Below are 21,500 nucleotides of genomic sequence, written 5' to 3' on the forward strand. Positions count from 1 at the left end.
GCCATCACAAGAGAGATCAAAGGTGCATGGCTGATCAGAGACACGACACAAATCAGTTCAGTGTACTTTAAATGGTAGTGGGAGTAACCCAGGGCTTTATCTGAGGGAGTTAAATGGATTTCTTTCTGGTGGAGGGGCTGGAATTATATCTAGTCCCAAAAATGCTAAATGTACTGACGAACTAAGGCTGTTAAAAGGTTTCTTGTGAAGCTCAAGTCCAGCAATCTCAAGATTTCAGGGAGCAGGTTCTGACATTACAACTGCCTCCACTTTGCCACAGCACTGCTACCACACTCTTGGAAATAAGTTTCATAGGAAAAGGGGTCTGTTTTCCAGACACGTACAGTAACACTGTGCTCTTGATACAAATTTTACCAAAGTAGAAAGATTTAAAAAAGAAAATAGCACCCCTAGTCACAGTAATTTCAAACACTACATGCACTGCAGATAAATAGATCAGAAATTGATTGCTATTTATAGGTGACACTCTTAGATGTCCAAATAAGCAGAATAGATTTATTTCAGACTTGAACACAACAGTCATGAAACTAGATTAGCGTCCTAGGGCTTTCCATGTAATCAGATACTGAAAGGCAATTCTCTCGCCATTAAAGCTGACCTTGCATAGTGACACTGTACTTTTATCTCAAAAATTAGAGATATTTACACTTTCGAAAATATTCTTTTAAGCAGTATTTTGTAACAGGAGTATAGCTGTAGTGAGTATGGATTGTTTCCATTTCTAAATATACCCTTCCCCTTGACATGTCAAACTGCCTTTGAAATTTAGGATTTTATTTTGGCTAAGGTGTCAGACTTGGAGGTTAATATTCTGATGCTGCAGAGACACTGTTTTTACTGAACAACTGCCATTGTTACAGCATGATTAAAAACTAGGCTACATAATAAATCAACTTTCCTAACTGGAAAGCTCATTAAGTGCCCACAGCCGAGTTTTTACATTTGGCTATAACACCTTCACTGAAAGGTTCAAAACTTCTTACATAAAGCTAAATACACTTAAAACACCCCCCTTAACAGGGAAGAATATGCAGAACCCAAGGACGTGCAAGAAGACGAAGTGGCAGCACAGGCAAGACTTCAACTCAGCCACGTTAAAAGCATCATTCAGAAGCTCCCAAAAGAGCCCTCACTGATAGTTTCAATTTCCATCCTTCTGCTCTCCTAACATCTTGACAGTACAAACTTAGTCAGATTACAAAAGAAAACATAAAGGCAATAAAGTTATTCCAGAAAACATACGAGGTCATCCCAAGATCTTACAGTTAACTTGCATTGATTAAATTAGAAGAGGGCATTTCAGATCACTAAGCTCAATTATAGACCATTAACTCAAATGGAAGACGTAAGCCACCTCGGAGGCAGAGGACAAACCGAGACCACAAGTCTCTCCATACCCGTTGGCATGAGTAAATAAATAGGTATATAAAGCAATTAAAAAAAAACTGGAATCTGTCACACTTGGCTGCTTTAGCAATCTGCTTACAGAAATGATGGAGATGACGCAAGTTGCTATGTAAGTACATTTACAGAGGAGAGAGCCCGCTACCCGTAGGATGTTGGACTGACTTAGAAAAGACATAAGAGCAAGAAACAAGCTCAGCTTAGGCACCCCGGAGAAGCACCTCATCACGAGTTCAGACACTGTTTTCCCTCCTGTATCTGAGTTTCCGCAAGCATACCTTTTCCAATAGAAGTGTTGGACTCAGGAGCTTAAGCCCCAAAAATGAAAAGCCCAAAGTCATCTCTGTGAAGGTCTCCCAGGTCGCTTTCCTTCCAGAGGCCTCTCTCAGCCCACGCAAGGTGCTGTTCCTCCCAAGCAGCCACCGGCGAGGCTGCTGTATCAGGCTGCCAGCAGACGGGTGCTCGGCAAGCGGCCAGCTGCCCCGACACAACTGGAGAAGCCGCACCAGCACAGAAAGTACTTGTGCCACCGATGACATCACCCCACGGAGCTGATACACCTCTGGGGAAGCATGCCAACAGTAAACAAATACACAATGTGAACGTTTGCCTCCCACTAACAGAGCAGACTCTTCTAACAGACTAATACATTTATACAGCCCCACTTCTTCCCGACCACCCCCAAAGCGCGCTGTTTCACTCAGCCGGTTCTTGTGCGATAGCTGCAGTACAGAAAAAAAGTCTTCTACAGGATGTCTAGGAGTGCACACCCCCAGACAAGAAAAGAAGGCGTCCCTACACTACCCCCTCATTACCTAGCCAAAGGGTGCAAAATGACAAGTGTTCCAACACTTAGTCTTAGCTCTGCTTCAGCGGTAGCAGGAAATGCACATTCCTTAAGGACAAAAGTGAATTGGAAATAACATTTTATTTTACAATTTATTTCACAGTGTCTCCCTCCCCATTTGATTTGTGGTGGGTTTCTTAGAGAGTCATCACTTTAGGCTTATACGAGTACTAAGCTAACTTGTTCTCCATTAGGTGACACATAAGGGGTGAGGGAGGTAAATGCCCTCTTACTCAGGAAAGAAGCAACAGAATCACGCCACCCAGATGCCCAATCCACATCCCCCCCCAAAGCCTTAGACAAGAATCTACAATAACAAGAAATGAGCTTCTAATCACCCCAAAATGCAGGTCTTGTAGATCTACTCCCCCCACCCCCACGATAACTGGAGATACAAATCTTGAAAGAGAAGGTGGGGGAACACAATCCCTCTATCTTCAGCATGGAAACCCCACACACACTTTCTCAGACGTCATACGCCCACAGAGCTTCAGTCCCTGAGGAAGACGGGTGGTGCATCGTGGACTATCTCGAGCAAGGAACCCAACTCGCTACCCCGGCTCCACCTGCTCTCCCAATGCAACCGCTCTACCCCAGCGACCATCTCCCCTCCAGCATGGTAAGGAGTTCATTACAAACATGGTAATACCTTTACCATTTTTCCATAGGCCACAAAATAGGCTTAAAATTTACTTTGACAGTCATATGAATAGGGAAGATTTTTCATATCGTAATACTTCTTGCTTTAGGTTTACTTTAAAATTCTCAGTTTTTTCTACATCTCCACTTGTAAGACTTCCAATGAATAACGGCCCCAAGGCAAACCATGTTACACCCTATACAACCAAGACAGAGGGCTCCTTCCCTGCACTGAATCCTACCTTGTCAGAGAAGTTTACCCAAAGAACACAGTAAATCTTGAGAGATTCTAACAGGCTTAAAATCCCATGCTTGTCAACTATGAGATATTTGAGCTTTCTTTATTCATATCAGGTGTCTTCACAGGAACACATTTAATTATAAAGATATCCAAAATTGAAGATTTGCAAAGCTGATACTAAAAGTTGATATATGAAAAAGGAAATAAAACAAAAAAAAATTCAATTAAAGAAAATCCATCAGTTACCTCCAAACATGTTTCTCTGAACATGTACCATTTTCAACCATTTTTGGTCTATTTCTTCTCATTTCACTCAATCTTCATTAACAGCCTTATTATATACAGTCTTCCTGCTAAACTCAATCAGTTGGTCTATTTTGTCATCCTGTAGCTTGCTGCAAATCTCTGAAATTATCTGTACTAAACACCAACCTACTTTGTCTTCTCTTTTCATCTTTTTTTTTTTTTTAACTCTCCAGAGTTCTGTCAGTCCACGGGTTTGGAAACTAATATAATGAGGGAAGTTAAACTTCTACACAGCCATTATGGGTGCCCTCCTAGTAACTGTGCTAACAAGATTCATCACCAAATACAACGGAAGCCTTCTCCAAAACAAGACAAAAGCGACTGTAATGAGCTAGGCAGGAAGCGAGGGCTCCGCTCACTGCATAAGGGTAGTCGGTGTAAATCTTTTTGGCACTAATGGTGGTTTTTTTTCTAAGGCTGGACAATAACAACAACATTTATACAATGCAGAAGAATTCATGAATGTCTGGCAGCTTTTGGTATTGTATCTGCAATACAAACAAGACTATCTGTTTTTCACTCTACAACTTCCATTCAGTACCAGCTGGATTCTGCAAAAACACAGGTGTTAGTTCTGATACACCAAGTAACAGAGTCACCTCAGTGGGATCCCACAACTGAAGCATATCAGGAGTAGCAACAGCCGTTACTAAACACACTCTTCCTTAGCTACACAACAAATAACAAAATCACCTCAACCTCACATGCCTTTCCTGAGGCAGATACAAAAGAAAAGATTTCAAAAGCAAGTAATAATAGCAGTGGTGGAGGAAGTGCTACAGAAGATTATTTCTCTGGGCTAAATCTTAGGCATCGCAATACTTCATTTAAGCCCATACTCATTCAAAAGTCTGTCCGTATTTACATGGCCTTGTATTTTTTGGCCCCAGGCAGCGTGCTATAAGGGTGGTTTCCACCACTGCTGACAATCACTGTCTCTATAAATGTTAATGTATTAGTTACTAGCCAGCAAGGTACAGGACAGCATCTATCTCACAAGCAGGCTGCAGTGCGATGCAAGTTGGCAGCTGCTCTGGATCCCTCCAGTTTCGATGGGAACAAGTCATCTGTACCTACGTGCAGGAAACGTAACGGCAACTGATCCACAACCCCAGCATCTTCATTGCCTCACTATAAGCAAGATTTCCTACCATGACCAACCAAGAAAGACCAAAGGATGAGCTGGCTGTTAGCAAAGGACAGCTATTGGCTAGAACAACTCCTATCACCATTTTCTTCCTGCTGCCAAAGCCACCTGGCTATGGAGACAGAGATACCACAATATTTGGCTCAGTTCTGTTCACGAACTGCTGTGACAAAAAACATGAAGTCCAACAAGAGCTGAGAGTGCCTCAAGAGATGGCTGCATGCAAATGCAATAATAAAAGGAAGACAGATCTTTCATCACAAACCCGTGGCGAAACACATTTGCCGACACCAACAATCATCCCACAAGTACACATGTACAGAAAGTGCCAGAATTTAATGTCTAATGCTTCCACTAAAAGTTAAGGTGACAGAATGCATCATATTTATGCCTGGCTTCAAAATCCTGAAAAAGAAGTGGCTACACAACCCTGAAAAGCACATGTCAAGTACCAATAAAATGTACTGCCCGTAAATTTCACGTCCAGGTCTGGAGTTGGCACTGTTTGCTGCTTGCTAGAAAAACAAACAGAAAAATGAGCTCTGAAATAAACCTTAACAAAGAAAAACAAAGTAGTAGAAAGCAAGACAAGAAACAGCAGTGGCACGGCTGACAGGTTTAACCCCCCTGAAGACTGAGAGTAAACCAATTCAGTTGGGCTTACGGTTTTCTGTAGCATCGTGTATTTTGCTAGCATACTTCATCTGGCAAGGCTGCTCCTAGACAGCACAGGGAAATCCATTGGATAGACTTGCTACTGAGACACATTCAGGGTTAACTTTGGTGGCACCACAGAGCAGTACGCTCCACCCCAAGGAACAGAGGCTGCATTGCCAGGGTGCTTGGTGAGAGAGGAGATCCAGCAGCATCCTTTGCAACGGGGCGCAGAGAACGAGTGCTGGAACCTACAACCCCACTAAAGGCCTCAAAACAGCACCTCCATGTGAATCCAAGTATTTTGACTAAATTACTACTGTGCTCCCCCAGCTCTATCCCTCGCTACTGGACAGGGTACAAATGCTGCAGGGCTACACATTGCAGAGAACCCATCATTGCAAGATATTAAACATTTGTGAGTGCTAAATTTTTTGCGAAGCGAGACATGGCTGAGGAGGCTACAGTTTCCTTCATCTCCACACGCCACTCCTGAGGAGGAAAAAAATAAGAAAAACAACAATACCTGTACCATCCTAAGCATTCTCTCACTTCTGCTTTCTCATGGTGTTTTTAAAGATCCTAAATAGCTGTTCTGATTGTTTCTTAACCTCCTTCCTTAACTCTTTGGGAAACGCCACAGAGTTTAGACACATTTTTTCTTCTTTAAGCCTAGAGGTTTTACTACAACTTCTGGAAGGACTGTTCAAGAAATACTTGACTTGCTGTTTATTAAATGCCACATCCTAGCTGGCTGTTGTTAACTTTCTAGAACTTTCAACAGGTAGCTGAAGAGTATCTGGGCCTTTACATCAGTTGGTATTAGTATTGTTCAGCTGGATGAAGCTCACTCTTTCCTACTGCAGTTGATTTATGAAGTAGCTTTGGGGGAATAGAGGTAAGAAATCCTAGTTCCTACTCTCTGTGTTTAGTGCCTTTACAAAATTTACCCAACTATCAGCATCACTGAAAAGTGGATACTAAATAATGGCTTGGATATAAGAATACTTGTTGTTAAAGTTGAGTTTATCAGCATACCTACATATAAGCAGTTATTGAACTATTTCTAGGAAAATACACCATTCCATCTGCACTCAAATTTTTACACCTGTTTCATATGAAACCTGCCTATTTTAAAGACTCCTCATTTTACAAAAGTATTCTCTACTCCCCAGTCTTTACAAGATATTCTTTCAAAATAAAAAGCTGAACAGTTATAAAGCATCTGCTTGTGTAAAAAGAGTGATTCAGCAGGAAACATGTACTTGAAATACCCTTCACAAGAAAGAGCTTATTCACGCAGGGACAGTTGGCAGGGATATCTCAGTCTTGTGTTGAAGGGATTCAGATGCCTGGGAGGAAGCTAATCACCATTTTTATAGGCCGTGGAAAGCAGGGTCTGGTTCAGAATTGCAAGTGCTTGTACCAAAGCTCTCCCAGTGAAAAGCAAAAGGCTGTAAGTTAATGTTCAACAGAAACTGGCAAATCTGCCGTGCTCACTGAGCAATGTGGTCAGGTATGAATTGGAAGTGTATACATAAAACAGCGTAATAAGTATGGTTGCTCAGAGTTCAGATGCAGCGTTTAAGGCACAGCACATTAAAGGAAAAAAGACAGGAAGCACCCAACACATGAAATATTTTAGCCAACTCTAATCCTTCCACAATTTCTGCTCACATTATGTATATATGAAACCAGCTTTGTTGCAAGCCTATCAGTTTTCCTTAAAAGTCCTGCAAAACACCGGAATAAAAGCTTTAGATCTGCTAGTCTGTATAAGCGGAAGTCAGCAAGTAATGTTGTATATAACTGGAATCAACATTTGCCGTAGTCTGTTGCAAATATCTTTATCATTAGCATGATCAAGACACACCACCAAACAGATTAACTTAAATGCAAGCAGTGTTCCTGCAAGCTACCTCTGAATACAGGTTTACTCTAAGTTTTTCACTGAAGTCAATTCCAGCATGTTATCCGTTATTTTCTATTAAAGCTTTGGTTTAGTGTAAGGGTAAAAAAACCAAAACAGCTGCCACAAAACTTAAAAACCCCATTTATTTTAATCATCTAGTCTTCCTATTTATTGTGCGACTGACTGAATCAGAGCTAGTTCAGACCATGTCGCAACTCTCTCTGAAGCTCTTCATGTTTTACTTTTCTACACACTATTCATTGATCAGTTACTGGAATACGTGGCAGCTCTTAAAATACTTGCACTTTCAAGTTATTGGACAAAAATGTGTATTTCACATGTTATGAAAGAGTAGACGCTCACACTTGAACAGACCAAACACAGGAGACGTGACATACCATCATGCTTACAGCCACTTCCACTTCCAAGAAAATACTGGAGCAGCAGGTATCATGCCTGCAAGGCACGTCGCTTCCCCCTGACACTGCGAAAAGACGAAGGTGCTACAGCCCAGTGCAGCATTAGAGGCCGCTACTGGGCATTCAGGTTTCAGTTCTTAATCCATGCCACTTACATAACAGTGTTTCATGGTCATGGGGGTAGGCAAGATTAATAATGTGCTAAATACCTACTTCAGCAACAAAATCAGTACGATTTTAGAAACCCTGCATCTGATTGCTATCAGTCAGCTGACAGGAAAAAACATCCCAAACAATTTGTGGGTAGAAAAGCGATCTTTACTTCGGAAAGTATTGGGGAAAATGTTAACTGGGTCTTGCTTTAGAAACAGGCATTAAACTGCCAGTGGCCCCTAGGCAAAGCATTCTTTTTAAAGATAGCTCTTTCATAAATTAATCTGGACAAGTTCACATACAGACATTTGTGTCAGAGTGGCTGAAGCAAAGGCACACATCAGGTGACACTGTGTGGATCCTTCTGCAGTACTGCTATACTGATAGAGGAAAAGAAGGACCCAAAAAGGAAGCAGGAAAACGTGAGGCTGCAAAGCGGGCATTTCTCTGTCAAAGTGCAGTATTATCTATCTCTTCAATAAGTGTTCAGACTTCGTAAGCAGCAACCACACATACTTCAACACATGAACATCGATCACACAGAATGTGTTCCCCCAAAAAATCCGTTGATTAAAGAGGGGTATTTACAAATAGCTTCAATAAGTCACCTTTATAGCTATGCTCCAGGATTTGCACATCCCAAGGTAAGTGAAATCAATGTAACAGTACCATTCTAATACGGATGAAAAAATGGTATTTATAAACTGTGCCGTACGCATGCAAGCATGCCACAACACACTGCCTGTGCTACTTCAAGTTTTTGGCTAGATAACATGGCAACCTGTTATCTTCTATTTTCAATTGAAAGCAAAGCTTTAAAAAAACTGGAAGACTTGGGGCGCAGGGAAGGGAATAAATTAAGCTATCAGGAACCCTGAGAGTAAGGGGGACATCACTATTTAAGATGGCACTCTCTATTATTAATTATTTCAAAGCCAAAACAATAATGCTGAGCTAAAAAGTCCCTACTATAATAGTAACTGGTTTGGGTTTTTTTTAGGTATCTGAACAGACAGAAAATGGCAAAGAAAAACTTCTAGAATTTATTTTAACTTTTTGTGTATGTTCCTGTTGAATTACAGAAGCTAAACTATTGCACCACCATTACAACATCTAGTTCAGGACCTTCTTTCCCTGAATAAGATGATTTCTGTCATGCAAAGCAAGCAAACATACTTTTCTCCTACTGTAACAGTTGAGCCACAGCCCTGAAGCCTTCCTGTGGCAGTCAAGAAATTTTTAAACGCAACTTTAACATTATAGATGTTGAATTCAGTTTCAGTATTTCCCTCCTTCCCCCTCCTAATTATGGGAGAATATCCCTGCCACCCAGGCTAGCAATACCAGTTTGGGTCAAGGCTTGAGATGCACCACAGGTTCCTCATTATCTTCACCCATTGCTCAAAGGACAGTTGTGATAAAAACAGATTTCTTCAGCACTCCTCCTCTGACCATCCAGAACTTTTTTTCCCCCCCTCGAGAATGAGAAAGAAATGGCAACATGGAGGCAAAACCACCTCTGCACTCCTCCACGCAGCCTGGATTCCCACCCACCGTTCTTACCTTGGTGGTTCAGGGAGATGCGGTTAGATGGTTCCTGGAAACTGGGTTCCACCAGATCCCGCCGACCATGAGCCGAAGTCTGATCTACATTGTCCTAAAAACAGAAGAGCAGAAAATCTTATCAAAACCAGGCATTCTGTATTCCCTGTGAGCTACATTGCACGGAGCCAAGACTCTGGTACAAAAAAAAAAATCCCTGCCATACCTCCGGAAGGAGAAACCAATGTCAGAGAAGACAGGATGGGGGGGAAGACTATAGGGGGACACTAGACTGCCACATTAATACCTGTGGCAAGAATCCAGAATCATTTGTACATCAGTTTGCATTTCAAGCTGGGAAATAACAATGTAAATGTACTTTCTAGTTTAACAAAAGTTTCTTCTTGCATCAAATTATGTGGAGGCTTGGGGCTTTGTTTTCTTTAATTCTAAGTCTGTGGCTTAGGGGTTTGTAACTAATTAACTGGACCGAAACAGATTCAGTAGCGAACTACTAAACCTCAAGAGGAATCAGAAGTTCAGTTTAGATAAACATCCATGGCTCTGGATGCCAACCTGTTGTTTTGTTTTTTTTTTTTTCTTCATACTAGAACTCTCACAATATCAGGTTTCAAGAAGTTTTAACACAGACTGTATTTGGCTAAGGCTAAAATACCACAGATTCTCACAGATCTTGCCAAAGACGGCGGCTAGGAAAAAACAGGAAAGTTGAACTATAAACAAAAAATAAGAAAAACAAGATAAGTTGCATTATATTTTAGAAGTATGAGGAGGAAATTTAAAGCAGGTACACAGTATACACAGTTGGCATACCTTTGCAGATACCAGTTAAGGGTGGGTATGGAAAAACGGAAGCAAGTGCATAAAAGTTGACTGCATTGATATATCACCAACCATAAACTGCTGTAGTGATACATGTGACTGTGTACATGTTCCTGCTGTGCCCAAAGTGTGGGATAAATACACAATGGCACGACCCACATTTATGTCACAACATAGGAACCACCTTCGTGGCAAATAACGACGTAGTTATGGCAGAGAAGTAACATGCACACAGGAAGTGGCAATTCAACGATGCACAACCATGAGCTCTCAGCCCAACATATCCAGTTTACAGAATACAAGCTAATGCTCAAAAACATAACAGATGTAGTACTTGGGATATGAACTGTATATAGTTATACAGGATGTGAAATAAAATATATTACCTCTTTTTCAGAGAGACTGTCTCAAACGGCAAATACTTCAGCTTTGATTCAAGTACTCAAGCACCGCTCAAGTGCCTTCACCATCAGGGATCAACTCAGGAGCCCACAGGCGTTTGTAATTAAAGAACTGTCAACACTGGTATGACTAAGGGAGGTTTTTACAAGTAAATAATGTATGGTAAGATTCATATGGCATCCATCTATCTAAGCCAAATGCAACTGGGACTACTCAGACTTCTGCCTCTGTACTGGCTACCTCCCCTTATAGCTCTTTACATCCTTGCCACTGATTTTCATGACACTGGCTATTGTTTCGTGAGCCACATCTAGCTAGTCTCACAAATTTTTGTAGTTGCTTCTTAGGAATAAAAAAAAATCAGACCTTCTGTCAGTACAACTGCATTTATTCTTAGTTTCTTGAAACATGGCAATGTTTGTTAGCTCTTTCACTGGAGCTAACTGAACACGTGTTAGGAACAGGCAACTCGTGAGCTCCTGTCTTCATCAAATCCCTTGCAACCACAGGGTATCACATCCTACCGTTATTACCACTTTAGGAGTGGTAGTCGTTTTCACTGGCTGTATCTCATTTTCTCTGGGATACCACACAGCCAGCACTGACCTGGCCCACATCATCTCAATTTTAAATATCAGGCAGGAAATTTGGGACTTGCAGCATGCAAAGACCACTGCAGGAAGTAGAAAGCACATACAAAACTAAGAGTCTGCTCCCCAGAAAGTTTAATGTACTTTTTTCAAAGGCTCCAAGGACAACAGTGGGGGAGGAGATATTTATCTAGGAAAAGTTTCAGTCAAAAGTTAAAGCTGAAGTTGATTGCTCTTCAGTTATTTCAAACCTAGTAAAAAGGTTGAGAGGTGAACATCGCAGGTATGGAGGACAAAGCAGCAGAACATCCTTCCTCCTAGTACCAAGCTTTGCTTGTATGTTTCCCCGCATGCAATTCGACCACGTATTTTTATCAGGTAGCTAAAACCCCACTGATGCTGTTCAGCAGCGTTAGTTCTGCTTCCCAGGAACGAGTCCAGACATCTGACAGATGGATGCAGTTGCGTATTGCCTCCTGGCTTGGAAGAGCAACACGACATTCCAACAGAAACAAAAGGTAGAACAGGAAAACCAGTTATAAGCTATTTGTTACACACCTATTTGTTTTCAGTTGTCTCAAGACACAGAATTCCCTGGTGGAAGGCAAAGTTCATTCAGTACTATGTAGTAAGAGGATGAGATGTAGCCAAGATGCATCTTTTTACCTTTGGGTTTCCTACAGCAGTAACACAAAAGCACTTAACTAAGAAGACCTTATTTCAGGCTTATAGCTGGTTGCAAGCCCATAACTCTTCAATTTAAACAGATTTTTTTTTTTTAACTAGCAATTGCCAATAATTTACAGGAATAGGATTCATCCTCTGGAATCACCTTACAGCTGTAACAGAAGATGCTACAAACCAGAGGTGTTATTCACAAAGCTTAAGCCAAAGTCATGCTAAGATGTATCAAAGTTTTCAGAAGCAGAGGTTTCAATGACTAATGATTGGCGGTGCTGCCCTTACAAAGCTGACACCCCTGCCTGTTTTGTTATGTGCAAACCCCTGCCCAGAAGGTCTGCAGACTTCTCCTGCAGCTTGAGCAAAGCATGGAACCAAAGGTTTCCTCCAGGCACTGAGGGCCAGCACAGCACAAGTGCTAAAGTAAAGCAATAGACATCCATAAACAAAGCCACACCTGTTAAAGCAACGCGGGCAGCAGAGGAGAAAAGGTAAGGGCAGTGCAATTTAAAGAGCTCAGGGTACTTTCACATGACCCTCCAGAATCTGTTTGTGTCCGCTGTGCGCAGACAAACAGTGGCACTTGGCCAGCTGCAGCAGAGATCAGACAGACACTGGAACAAGGTTAAAGGAAGAAAGGGGGGGGAAACAAAAGTTATATAATTGCTGCGTGCCAGCAGCCTCGTCGTTGGGCTCCAGCTCAGGGCCACGGCCGAGTCCCTCAGCAAGGTGGGCACCTGCTTTGGTCCATCACCATCCCCCCTCCCCCCCGCTGCTGCTGAAACCGGGCTCCCACTAAGTCATGTGTTTGCTCCATGTTTTAATCCCCAGCTCTCCCTCCTCTTCCAATAAATGCTCTCAATATGAAATTAAAGCATGTTACTTAACTTACTGTACCATCCAGCTATTGTAGTATTTTTAGAAGCTCGCTGAGCATTAGCCCTCACTGACTTGTTTGCACGTACTATTTTCTCTGTCAGTCAGCATCTGCGACCAAGGATGATTTAATCAAGTAGGCTAGCAAGAGTGCTAGAAGGATCTGAAGCAGGGTTTATTTTTTACCGAATCCTTTAAAGCATTAGCATTTCATATAAGCCGAACACACCATCATTACAGGTTAGATTTCAGTGTCCTTTTGCAAACACTTACATTGCACAACACAAAATAAAACATGCTTGCATCGCATTAAGAGCCAAAGTCCACTCATAGACAGTGTTATCTCTACATATCAGTAACCAGGACAATCTGGATTTATTTTTCAATCTATAACCAAGTCTTTCAAGTTGCGCTCCTTCAACTATCACATACAATGTTTGCTGCTGTTTGTGCTAGCTTGATAAGCATTTCAGTTATCAAAGAAAACATTAAATCTTGTCTTTTAATCAGAGAATTGGATAGCCATATACTATAGCAGCTCTGCTGTCTGCACACATGCTCTTTAATCACTTCTTCAGCTCCAAGTGCTACTGTTCCCAACAGCAGTTTAGCTCAGAAGAGTATTATCTGTACAAAACAGCATTCTTGGGCTGACCAGCGCGTTGCTACTACTCTATTGCTGCTCCTCTCATCCTGGTTGCTTCAGCAAAGGTTATCCAGTCAGTCACTCAGGATACTCTTACAGGTAAATAGGGCTTAGAGAAGGGAGGAGGCAGATTTGAAAGTACAAATAAAGTATCATCTATACTTCCCTTCTCCCTCTTTCTTTGCAAAGGAAGGGGCCTGACATTAGCAGAGACAGAGTAGCTTTCTCCAGAAGTCTGGAAATCCCCTTTCACTGAAGGCTTCAACTTTTTCTAACTTCAGCAGTCACTGAAAGATTACGAGATGAAGGAAGGCTACAAGTGGCAGCACGGCTTCTCGGAAGCTCCTGGGAGCATGGCCAGACCAAGGACGTCCAGACCACCAAGATGACAGTCCCTGGTTTTGGATTTACTGTAGCTGTCTGCAAACCCACACAGCCATGCCCCTGAACAAAAGGTTCAATTGAGCAAGAGTCACGTGTACTCATGCCAGCAGTCCCACAGCAACAAATTAAGATCATGGCATACTTCTGATGTTTGTACACCATCCAGCACAACAGAAAGTCAAGTCAGACGTGCTGACGGGTCCCACTGCAGTTTAGGAGCCTTTCAAGGCAGATACACCTCAGTTTGCACAAAGGCACTCCTGCTGCGCCAGGAGCTTGCTCCCTACCTGGCGATGCTACTAGATATCTTAAAACTAGTCAAGCTTAAAGAGAAAATTAGCCAAGTCATTACTTGAGCCACATTCACTTTACTCTGTTCAGGCAAAATGATATACCTTCTGCTAGCACAGACTGAGGAAACTATTGCAAAGGGTTCAAGTGTAAGTGGTTTCCAAAACAAGCAATTAAAATTCACTGAAAAGGTGTCCATCAAGGGCTATGAAAGAGTGGACACAGCTCCAGGCTCCAGAATCAGGAAGGGGATACTTTGAGAAATCACACTCACTCTTTGTATCTGCAACTTGTCGCTCTTAGACAAAGGACACAGATGAACCTTTTTTTATCTGACCCAGTACTGCCATTCTTAACATGCTTCTGGAGTTTCCTTAGACAATAAACAGATTAGGCAGCATTTCTTCTGAGGACCGCTTCATGTGATTCTTCACTTCCCAAACAAAAGACTATCTGCATTTATGTAAAGTAACTTTCTGCATTGTTTTCTATGCTACACTTCTTTATACTGTGATTTTGCAGCTTAGGTTTACTTAAACCATCGAATGTACAATGAGGAGAATAGACTCCATTATGTTAAGTGCCCAGTAGCCAGCTATTTATCTAAGTGAACTTTCCTATAGCTTACTGGTATCCGCAGCCATCCACAGAGATTCTGTTGTGTCACTCAATTTTACTCTTAGCCCTGTAAAGGAAAACACATAGGCTATTACAGGAAGAAATCCACCTGACAGATCCAGATCAATGTTCAAGCTCTAATCCAAACTCCACAGTCTAGATCAATTAGTAATGCATATGATGCTCCTTTCTTAAAAGATTTAAGTCACTGGGCTTCTTAGTGACTAAATACAGCAGCACAGTCCCCTACCAGACAGCTATTTTGTACAAAATATTTTCAGCCTGCTGATGCCCCAAAGCTCAAGGAAATTTGTCCCAAGTACAGTTGTGAGAGAAGAGCAAAGCTCTTGGGTTTGTCCAAAGTCACTGCTCTGCAAATTATTTCAAGTTTACTCAAAACACAGTTCATATGTTTTAATGTCTTCTGCCAGAGCTCCAGTCACGTCTTCCCCAGGCCAGTGCCTACCATGTTATAGAAATAAAGAAAAAACAGGCTTTGCACACTAGGCAAAAAACTTTAAAGCACGTTCTCAGACAACCCACATATTACATAATTAAAGACCTGTAAATAGGTTTCCTGCCTCTTAACTATAGTCATTTGACTAGGTAAAAGCCAAGTGAAAGGCTCAGTAAATCAACAGAGTAACCGTGAGCCTAGAATTTTAGCATTCCCATTGCTAAGAGAGCTTGTACAAACAAGGGCTTAAAATAAAGCCACTTAGCTTTGTCAAAAGTTGGGCGCTCTCTCCTGAAGTAGCAAAGCCACTAACTGCAGGAATCCTTCTGATTTTACAATACTGGCTGTCAAAGCTGAGAGCGATAACCCTAGAGACCAGGAAAAAACGAGCCCAGCTTGGGATTACGGGAGTAGCAAAGGCAGCAGCACATTCCTCCCAGCACACCACAGCACCTCTGATCCTCGGTGCCGCAAATCACTGAAAACATGCCTTAACCTGGCAGGGCATGCAGACCTATTGCTATCCACACATTCACACCACCTTCAGCAGACTGACCAGCCCACCACGCAACATATACAATAGCTACAAGAAACACAACATACCAGGAATTAGCAAAGAAAGAAGGAAAATGAGACTGACAGACAAGACAGACCTGTGTCCGTGGTGTACGTCTCTGCAGCAGCAGGGAATTTGTTAAATGAATCACAGGAATTATATTACATCCCATGATACGGGGGAAGGCAGAAAGGCTTACCAGTCTGACCTTGGAGGAACTTCTCTCCCGACCCCCGTCTGGGTTTCAATAACCCACTGACCAGAAAGTGCTTTAATTCAACAAAAAATTTTGGGGTATGGACACTGTCATCAGCACCGAAGCCCCATAGTGTGCATGCCCCAAGTCAGTGAAGTGTTACTCCTCCTACACCAAGGAGGAAAAAAGCTTTCTTAAATACATGGACTGATGTAGTTGAGCCAGAAAGCTATTTTTCTGAATGTGTTTCAGATTTATTTTAAGGAGTATTACCAGTTACGTGACATCATTACCTGCATTGCAACTGCTATCAGGGCAGTACTGTTTCACACCAAAACCTACTGTTACCTACTAGCGAGCTTTTTTTTTTAAAAAAAAAAAAAAGGTAGTAGCTCTTCGCCACACACCCCCCACCCCCCAATAAATAAATAAATAAATCTAACCTGGCAAGAGCTGGACCACAATTAGCAACCTCCAACAGTATCTGGTAGCAGCAGTTTATTCATAAAAGGCTTTTCCCCAGTAAGGCAGGAGGAAGCACACCATGCTAGCTGACAGCTCCAGCAACGCACTTTTACAGCACGCATACATGTTAGCATTACAGATTCAGCATCTCTAGGCTGGTCCTTGCAAAACTGGCATTAGCAGGGTTTTCAACACTACTGAACCCGGAATTTGGCAGGAACTACGTCAAGTTAAATTTCTCTCACTAGATGCGGTCCTCTCTTACTAGAAACTAACAGCTTCTGCAAGAATTTAGCTGTCTCCCAGTACTCTGCACAGAGAATATGGATAGTATATTCATTCCACCATGTGCACTTTTTTGACCAGACTACCATTTATTATAGTAGAAGAAAACTCAATACATCATGGTTGCTGTCTTTTAATCAGCTAGCAAGGAGGGAATCCAACTGACAGGCTTAGAAATGCTAAAAGCTTTGTTCTATTTTTAATGAGACTAAAACCACTGTGGCTGTTAGAGACAGTTTACATAGTTTACGGCTAAAATAAAGTCTTGAAATACAGAAAAGAAACAGATGCACAAGGTTCTTGGTGAAAGCGATCACTTCTTAAGAGCTGTCTACAGCTAGAAAGCACTTACAAAAAATGAGGCAGTTACTTTCTGATAAAGTGTCTTTTTGCTTCTTTTTTTAAACAAACTAGGCTCCTTTTCACTTCTAACAAAACAGCACTGACTAAATTAAGTTTATATTAGGAAATTCGTCACAGTAGATAATTCCATGCTTATATAGAAATTCCTTTTCTTCTGCTGGTGCACATAGATCTTGATAACATATCTTCAGCTTGTACTTAATTGTAAGTTAGCTTTACCTCCAAAGCAAGTCACTGTCTGGCAAGCGACTGCCACTGACACTACCAAAACCCTAATTTACTGCATGTTCCAAGCTCTTTGGTTTTGGTCAATACAGACCCACCAATAAAGTCCCTGAAAATACCTGCTTTCTGTGACAGAGAACTGTATTTACCAATAGAAATTAAAGTTTAGTTTTATTACCCTGAGAAAGTAATGTGTTGTATTCCTTTTCTTTTTAAAGAGGCTTTTCAGTAAGATTTTGCATGGTTCTCTTATCAAAGAGCTGATACTTAATAGACTACAGTGCTTAAACTGAGTTAAAAGGACAGCAAGGCTCTAATGAACTTAGCAATCCATACGTGTTAACCACTATACTGGACGGTGGTCATGCAGTCTGACGGAGTGATGCAACCCATAATGACGTGTTGCTGCTCATTAAACTTTTAGCCTGTTCAAGAATTCTCACCAGGGCATTTTCTATGTTTTGTCCAAGTTTCTGAAGTGCATAGTCAGACTATATTCCTTCCTCCTCAGAAAGATAAAAAAAGGGAATATTTGTACCCAGGTGCTATTGACAATTTCAGCATGTCACACACACCTGCCCGTTCTAAGAAAATGTCTTCGAAATGATTTTCTTTTCACTTGTACTAAAAAAAAAAAAATCTTCCCATGTTCTTTCAGGGGAAGTTGTAACCCACAGAAAGAAGGTACAGGATATTTGATCCTTTTCAACCCACTGCCCTCGCCATGCTCAGACCTGTGAAATACAAGGTAGCTCTGTTCTACTTGGCATCAAATCTACTAGAGCTCCGGTTATAGCAGCGCTGCTGGCCAGCTGCTTCCAAGAACACTGGGCTTTGGGAGTCAGGTTTTGACAGCACGCTTGCACCGAGTGGACGGGAGACGTTCTGCGAACTGCCTTGGACAGTCTGTCCCAGCCCAGGCTAATGACGCCCTGCATTAACCTTGGAAGGCTCAGCACTTGAAAGGATGACCTCTGGTGGACTATGAGGTCCGGCACTGCAGCAACACATTTGTGTGTCCCGGGCCCGGGTAGGGAGGAGAGACGGGAAGATGTTACCTAGGCTGCAGGAGCCACTATTTCCATACAAATGCATTCTCTTTAAGAATAGATATTCAAATCTCTATGCTTTGGGAAGCAGCAACCACAGGCAGACAACCTAAATTACATATTCAAGTGTATGCAACCTTATGACTAGGGAACCCTGAAAACCCAAAGACTGATAGAACTCTAACAAAGGAATGAGTAGCACAAAACACAAGGCAAAGGAATTTATCCCATCTGAACGTGGGCCTGCTTTCTTAAAGGCAATAGAGCTACCCCTTTTGTCTTCTTGATGGCTCAGGTTCAAACTGAGGGTTTGAACAGGAGATAGGTGAAGATTCTTCACAGCCCTGGACAGAGCTGATAAAGTGATAAACCTGCTGTGGGGCAAGATCCTCACACAGACCATTAAAATTCACCAGACACCAGTGAGCAAAGTAACTGTCAGATTGCTAATGAGATTGTTCTTCAGGTCTTCAAACTGAAAATCTGATTAAGTTCAAGTAACATGTTGAACAACTTCACACAACACTACTTTGCTATCCTTACTTGCTTCAACTATCAGCAATATGGACCTTATCTCTACTTTCTAGCCAATTTGCTCAATTGCTGCAATTCAGGGTGTGCTTGATACCCCACCCCTCCTTCCCTGTACAGTGATCCTTGGCACTAGATAAGTAATTAACTAGGTCAAGAAATAGCTGTCCCATCTGATCAAACCTATGATCCTAATTATATTGACCACACACCTTTCTGCTTAGATAATGATCCATTTACATGTTACACCATGCAATCTGCCCCAGCACTAATTGCCCACCTTGGGCAAGGACATTTGTCATTCAGGTGACTTGCTTCCAGTTAGATACAGAACTCTTCACACATCTCCAGAACAGCAAGCCTTACCAAAAAGAAGGTATTTAAGAATCTCAGATATGGGGTAAAGATTTATATGCTCAGCTGACAGCTTAATAACCTATTGAAACAAAAAAATAAACCACCACCACAGAAATCATAGGCACATCCCTAAAGAAGAACCACCATGCCTCTTCATGATTAATACCCAGAATTCGATCTTGTGTTAGAACAGACCATCGAGCACTCCCGGAACCAAACGGCAGGGTTCCACTCTCTGAGCAAATCAGTAATGGGATTTATGCAAAGAAAACAATGGAGTGTAAGAAAAAGACTATAATATACGGGTACTTAAAAAACAATAGTTCTTTTGCACTGCTTACGTTGCAGTAATAGGTTACTTTGTACACCCTCAGAAAAAAAAAGCCACCATTATCAATAAAACAAGTTGCCTGCATTTCTGCGTTTCTGCGTTTCTTTCTTTAATCATGTTTGAATCATTCGACCTTTGCAGTTTTAAGTCATATCACCACACCTTTCACACTGATGCTCAGAATAGTTTGCCTTAAAAAAAATATTTTAAAAAAAAAAAAAAAGAGTCCTCAACAGTGATGCTCTACTAGACTTCCTGAAGTCACTTACCCCAGGTGCTAGCAACAGATGGACAACATTTCTGATACAAATTGTGTTGCAGTGCTGCCATCATACAAATTGTCAATTCACAACAGTTAGAAAGAAAACAAAACAAAAATTAAGCTAACAACAGGGGTTGTCCTGGATATTTCAGTACGCCAGTATCTTATCCCCATTTCTCAAAGTGAAAGAAACTTGCTGTATTTCCTACATCTTCAGAGTCCTTATCAGAATACAAAAAAGTAGTAAGTAGTTTGACTACAATAAAATCCAGGCAGCCCAAAGGTACTTTTTAGCCTGAGAACTTCTCCCAGTGCTCTGGATACTTTACCTATCTCTATCTGATTTTCAAAAATCTAGGTACAATACGGAATGTGCTTAATTGCTACACTTGTTCCAGTATTGAGAAATATATGTTTATATATATCTACCTCAATCAGGTGGCTGCCATGTTTTCCCTCCTCGAGGTAAGTGAGCTAATTGCAGGTAGCTCTACCAGTTACCCTGCATCAAGAAGATGGCTTTTATCAGATAATCTTTATTGACTTAACATTCTCTAAAGGAAGAAAATTCACAAGAGCTGAGCGATTTGCATTCAAATAGTAACAGATTACAGGTAAAGTTGCAAGCTGTCCTAGGAAAACCCAATACAAAGTGTAAATCTTCAGTTTTTGCACAAACTGGCACTCAGAAAAAAAACCTGCTTGCTAAAAGCAAGCGTGTCAATCACCTCTTCATACTTGGAAGGTCTGGGGTTTTTTGGGGTTGGGGTTTTTTTTTGTTGTTGTTGTTGTTTTATAACTAGTTGTTCACAGCGTAAGTGTGTCAAGTGACTTCTTATTTTGTACAGCTTCTCCCCACTTTTTGCTAACGCCTACTGGACACATCCAACAAAGTTACCCACAGCACGTCAGAACATACACTGCAGCACTTCAACGCGGTTAGCAGCAGCAGCTGCTGCTTTAAATCTGCACAAATCCTCTGAATACTGGGCTACGTTAAGGCCTCAGCAGATGAAAGGGTTTTCATAACTACCAGTGTGCTACTGGAGAAAGCTCTGCTGTGCCAAAAATTGCCAAGGTGGCACATGAAACAAAACAAAAAAACCACCCCAAACTAGACCTGCCCAGGTACAGGGTCTCCAAACAGGGAGAGATTTCAGTGGAGATTGTAAAGCTGGTCAGCCAAAAGAAAAGTTCAAGGAATCCCACAATTATAATACTGCCATGTGTGCAACATTTGCTCATGCTGGCTTTAGCAACGGTGAAGCACTACAGCTACTAACCACAGGAGCATTTCTGCAAATGGATTTCTACTGTTCACTCTAAGGAAGATAAAAAGCAATCAGATGAGCTGCCGTTCAATCAGTATCAAAGTGGCCTTAAAACACCTTTCTTTTCCCTGAAACCACTGCTGAAGATTGTTTACACTTTGCAGTTCAAGGTGCTAGCAGTTACCACACTTCAGCTGAGATGGTGCTTAACTCCAGGATCAGGATGGTAACTTTTACAGCAGGATCAGTATTTATTATACTGCTTCCTCTAGCTTTGAGCTATTCTTTCTAACCCAAAATGCAGATCTATGGAATAAAGGTAGTGGGAAAGATTCCTGCTGAGATTAAAGACAAACCAGAGATTTAAAAAAAAAAAAAGGAATCATAGGATGAGGAAGAAAGGAAAAAAACTTTGAACTAGGCTTCAGAAGCAAGCTGTGGGTGAGAGGACAAGCCACCTTCTGGATACAGTTGAACTGAAGACCATTACATCAAGTTAAAGCAAGAAAATTAACTGTGGCAAGTTACCTGTGGCT

The 21,500-nt window shown here is 41.6% G+C and overlaps 1 protein-coding gene across 5 annotated transcripts in view; it reads right to left on the reverse strand.

Moving 5' to 3' along the window:
- The window catches only part of GRB10 (growth factor receptor bound protein 10), a 145,446-nt gene that overhangs the window by 75,176 nt on the left and 48,770 nt on the right, over positions 1-21,500 (reverse strand). For all 5 annotated transcript variants that reach the window (XR_012659104.1, XM_075084370.1, XM_075084368.1 and 2 more), the window contains one exon: positions 9,307-9,400. Coding sequence is in view for 3 of the 5 variants with exons in the window: in XM_075084370.1 (XP_074940471.1) it covers positions 9,307-9,400 (94 nt within the window). In the remaining 2 variants the exon portion in view is untranslated. The remainder of the gene's footprint in view (positions 1-9,306; positions 9,401-21,500) is intronic.

The sequence above is a fragment of the Phalacrocorax aristotelis genome, chromosome 2, assembly GCF_949628215.1.
Source record: "Phalacrocorax aristotelis chromosome 2, bGulAri2.1, whole genome shotgun sequence".
In the NCBI taxonomy this organism is placed as follows: Eukaryota; Metazoa; Chordata; class Aves; order Suliformes; family Phalacrocoracidae; genus Phalacrocorax; species Phalacrocorax aristotelis.